Genomic DNA, 5,116 nt, shown 5'->3' on the forward strand with positions numbered 1-5,116 from the left:
TATGCCTACTCCATTTCTACATCCATATGATAGGATATTTAATATGACATTAAATAAAACGGTCTTTGATCAATCATATAATTTGTAGGCCTGAACCTCAATTAAAATACAATTCAAAGTGGCCAAATTGTGGATTTTGTCCTGTTAGAAATGACTACAACCTATTCTATAGTATCTAAAATGTCATGATAAACATGAACAGAAAGCTTACATAAAGCAAACATAAAAACAGAATCAAAACTCACATGGGCCTCTGGCAGTTTAAATCGGTAAAATTATTTCAAAAACTCACTCCACAAAAGAGTATAGGCTAGAGAGTGAGTTTATCAACTCACCTCACGCAGAGGCAATACATTCCTTGCAGACTCTCGCTGTCCCGCAGGAGAAAGCTCCCCTCTCTACCATGCCTCTCCAGCAACCTTTCCGTTTTCCCCTTACCGATTTTACCGTAGTAGATAGACCGGACCAGCGCGCTCTCACTCTCCGGCTCCATGAGCGTGAAACTTTGGAGATGAGCACCACTGTCACCCTTGCGTGCCATGGAGCCCTGATGAGAGAGTGCGCAGAAAGACAGACTGTGGGAAAGGGCGCGAGGCAGGAACCGACAGCGTCTTGGTGTTTCACACCTTTTTTTAAATCGTGTCAACTGCAAAAAAATGGCACCTAGTGTTTTTTTCTCAGCTTCAAGTGAAAACAAGGGCCTTTTGTCTGTGTGATTCAGACAGACAACAACATTCTCTGACAGACGGAAGTGTGTGTGCATGTGGTTCTCTCTATCTTGATCTTTTGTCCATTGTCGTATATGGAGAGAAGTACTAAATTGAAAATTAGGCCTACAGAATTATAATTAATTAGATGTGAGCATGTGACACTTTGTGGTGTTTCCTTATGAAATTGTTTTAGATCTCACTCAAGCAAAACGGTTTAGGTTTCAATTGTGCATTAAATATAGGCTAGACAAATCAATAATTATAGGCTATAGGCTACTTGGTGTTTGCATAAAATATCACTAAATTAAACTATGAGTAAGAGACAGGCTGCATCCCAGCTAGCACATTTGGTTCCTTTGAAGTTGTGAGAACTAAGTTGTTGGTTTTGCATTGGTTCTGGGAACAAAGCCATACTTTTCCTTACCGGTAAAACTGAACGTTTTTAAATTGTTAAACATTTCACCTGTTCTGGGAACATTCATTTTTAGGTTGCAGTGAGAACGTTTTACTATGGTTCCCTGAAAGTTTTTCTGGTAGGTTTTATTAACTTTCTGAGAAAGGGAAATTATAGGTTATTTGGAGGTTGAATAAGTTCCTTAAAACTTTCACCGAATGTTTCAATAATACTTTTTTATAACACAGCTAGCTTAGGTTAACTGTTCTGACATCTAAGCACAAATAGAAATTAATTTGCTTAGGCATTAATCATGCAAACATGTTTATTTTTCATGTTTGCACGGCATCAGTGAGATTCAAACCTATGATCTTCTGTTCTCTATCCATGGAATTAGTCCACTGCTATTTTTTTTACTAATACTAAGCTGTTCCCTTTAGTCTATTCAAAAAGACCCCATTTCGAAGGAAACCGGCACTCATTAAGGTCAGGTGTGGCCAATTAGTAGGCGAGACCAACACGCCTGAACACACTTAACAAGATAGAGGATAGAAAGAGTTTTGTTGACAATGAGAACGGAATGTATATGTTTTTCAATAACATTCATAGAACGTTCTTTGAATGTTACTAATGCTTTCTTGATGTTCTACGAACATGACTTTAAATAAAACCATGAGAAAACCTGCAGAAAATGTTATGCTGAAGTAATGAAATTCGCACAGAAGAACGATGTTTCTTAAAATTCTCTGAACATTCTGCGAACATGACTTTAAATAGAACCATGAGGAAACCTGGTGGAAAAGTTATGGTGAAGTATTTAAATTCCCAAAGGAGAATGTTGTTTCTTAACCTTCTCTGAACTATTTCAGAACATTCCCAATGTCAAACCAGTTGGAAAGCGTTCCTAGAACATTACCAAAATTAAAATGTAACCATGTTTAAACTTTTAGGAAACATTCTGTTAAAGTAATGAAATAGCAAGAAAATAACATTATTTTGTCAAGTTCCTTAAATGTGCAGAGAATGTTCTAAAGCCAAGCAACTAACCTGCACCATTCCCAGAACGTTGTGGGAAAGTTGTATGCAAAATAACCACAGGACAACCTGCGGCTCACCAAGCTCTAAGAAACATTTGGTTCTCAGAACGTTATGTGCTAGCTGGGATCGTTTTCGTCACCTGGCAGTTTCAATCATTTTGAGAGAGGATGTCAACAAAGTAGGCTAAAGCCAACTACAGTGCTGTGAAAAAGTATTTGCCCCCTTCCTGATTTCTTATTTTTTTGCACATTTGCCACACTTAAGTGTTTCAGATCATCAAAAAAAAGGTAATATTACACAAAGATAATCCAAGTAAACACAAAATGCAGTTTTTAAGTGATAATTTTATTTATTAAGGGAAAAAAGCTATCCAAACCTTCATGGCTCTATGTGACAAAGTAATTGCCCCCCCCCCCTTGTTAAATCATGAATTTACTGTGGTTAATCACATTATTTGGAAAGCTGAGTTCCATTTCACTAGCCACACTCAGGCCTGACTACTGACAGACTTGTTGAATCAAGAAATCACTTAAATAGAACCTGTCTGACAAAGTGAAGTAGGCCAAAATATCTCAAAAAGCAAGACATCATGCCGCGATCCAAAGAAATTCAGGAACCGATGAGAAACAAATTAATTGACATCTATCAGTCTGTAAAGGGTTACAAAGCCATTTCTAAAGCTTTGGGACTCCAGCGAACCACGGTGAGAGCCATTATCCACAAATGGAGAAAATTTGGAACAGTGGTGAACCTTCCCAGGAGTGGCCGGCCTACCAAAATTACCCCAAGAGCGCAGCGACGACTCATCCAAGAGGTCACAAAAGAACCCACAACAACATCTAAAGAACTGCAGGCCTCACTTGCCTCAGTTAAGGTCAGTGTTCATGACTCAATCATAAGAAAGAGACTGGGCAAAAATGGTTCCTAGGCGAAAACCACTGCTGACCAAAAACAACATAAAGGCTCGTCTCACTTTTGGCAAACAAACATCTTGATGATCCCCAAGACTTTTGGGAAAATATTCTGTGGACTGACGAGACAAAAGTTGAACTTTTTGGAAGGTGTGCATCCCGTTACATCTGGCTTAAAGTAACACAGCATTTCAGAAAAAGAACATCATACCAACAGTCAAATATAGTGGTGGTAGTGTGATGGTGGTAGTGGTGCTGGTGGTGGTGGTGATAGTGTGATGGTGGTAGTGGTGGTGGTGGTGGTAGTGGTGGTGGTAGTGTGATGGTGGTAGTGGTGGTGGTGGTGGTAGTGGTGGTGGTAGTGTGATGGTGGTAGTGGTGGTGGTGGTGGTAGTGGTGGTGGTAGTGTGATGGTGGTAGTGGTGGTGGTGGTGGTGGTAGTGGTGGTGGTAGTGTGATGGTGGTAGTGGTGGTGGTGGTGGTGGTGGTAGTGTGATGGTGGTAGTGGTGGTGGTGGTGGTAGTGGTGGTGGTAGTGTGATGGTGGTAGTGGTGGTGGTGGTGGTAGTGGTGGTGGTAGTGTGATGGTGGTAGTGGTGGTGGTGGTGGTAGTGTGATGGTGGTAGTGGTGGTGGTGGTGGTAGTGGTGGTGGTAGTGTGATGGTGGTAGTGGTGGTGGTGGTGGTAGTGGTGGTGGTAGTGTGATGGTGGTAGTGGTGGTGGTGGTGGTAGTGATGGTGGTAGTGGTGGTGGTGGTGGTGGTGGTAGTGGTGGTGGTAGTGTGATGGCGGTAGTGGTGGTGGTAGTGTGATGGTGGTGGTGGTGGTGGTAGTGGTGGTGGTAGTGTGATGGTGGTAGTGGTGGTGGTGGTGGTAGTGTTGGTGGTAGTGTGATGGTGGTAGTGGTGGTGGTGGTGGTGGTAGTGTGATGGTGGTAGTGGTGGTGGTGGTGGTAGTGGTGGTGGTAGTGTGATGGTGGTTGTGGTGGTGGTGGTAGTGTGATGGTGGTAGAGGTGGTGGTGGTGGTAGTGGTGGTAGTGTGATGGTCTGGGGCTGCTTTGCTGCTTCAGGACCTGGACGACTTGCTGTGGTTGATGGAACCATGAATTCTGCTCTCTACCAAAAAATCCTGAAGGAGAATGTCCGGCCATCAGTTTGTGACCTCAAGCTGAAGCACACTTGGGTTCTGCAGCAGGACAATGATCCAAAACACACCAGCAAGTCCGCCTCTGAATGGCTTAAAAAAAATAATAATACGGTTTTGGAGTGGCCTAGTCAAAGTCTGGACTTGAATCCGATTGAGATGCTGTGGCATGACTTTAAAAAGGCGGTTCATGCTTGAAAACCCTCCAATGTGGCTGAATTAAAACAATTCTGCAAAGAAGAGTGGGCCAAAAGTCCTCCACAGCGATGTGAAAGACTCATTGCCAGTTATGTTATTGAAAAACATATACATTCCGTTCTCATTGTCAACAAAACTCTTTCTATCCTCTATCTTGTTAAGTGTGTTCAGGCGTGTTGGTCTCGCCTACTAATTGGCCACACCTGACCTTAATGAGTGCCGGTTTCCTTCGAAATGGGGTCTTTTTGAATAGACTAAAGGGAACAGCTTAGTATTAGTGTGTGATTAACCACAATAAATTCATGATTTAACAAGGGGGGGCAATTACTTTGTCACATAGGGCCTTGAAGGTTCGGATAGCGTTTTCCCATAAATAAAATCATCTCTTAAAAACTGCATTTTGGGTTTACTTGGGTTATCTTTGTGTAATATTAAAATTAGTTTGATCTGAAACATTTAAGTGTGACAAATGTGCAAAAAAATAAGAAATCAGGAAGGGGGCAAATACTTTTTCACAGCACTGTATATATTCTAAACAAAACAATGTCCTTGTTCATAACTTCTGTGCAGGGACATTCACATTGACATTCTCATTTAAATATGCAGTATTATATTTTAACTTCAATTTAAAACTATTTCAGTATGCTATTTCAAATTCTTGTTTATGCTTTTTTAGTAAACCCATTTTAGTTTTTTTCCCCTTCATCACACACACACACACAC

The 5,116-nt window shown here is 41.3% G+C and overlaps 1 protein-coding gene across 1 annotated transcript in view; it reads right to left on the bottom strand.

Moving 5' to 3' along the window:
* The window catches only part of LOC120055385 (SH2 domain-containing protein 1A-like), a 2,766-nt gene extending 2,206 nt beyond the window's left edge, over positions 1-560 (bottom strand). Inside the window, exon 1 of the mRNA XM_039003250.1 lies at positions 336-560. Within this exon, the coding sequence (XP_038859178.1) occupies positions 336-541 (206 nt within the window). The 5' untranslated portion in view covers positions 542-560. The remainder of the gene's footprint in view (positions 1-335) is intronic.
* Between the last annotated feature and the right edge of the window lie 4,556 nt (positions 561-5,116).

The sequence above is a fragment of the Salvelinus namaycush genome, chromosome 11, assembly GCF_016432855.1.
Source record: "Salvelinus namaycush isolate Seneca chromosome 11, SaNama_1.0, whole genome shotgun sequence".
NCBI classification, from domain to species: domain Eukaryota; kingdom Metazoa; phylum Chordata; class Actinopteri; order Salmoniformes; family Salmonidae; genus Salvelinus; species Salvelinus namaycush.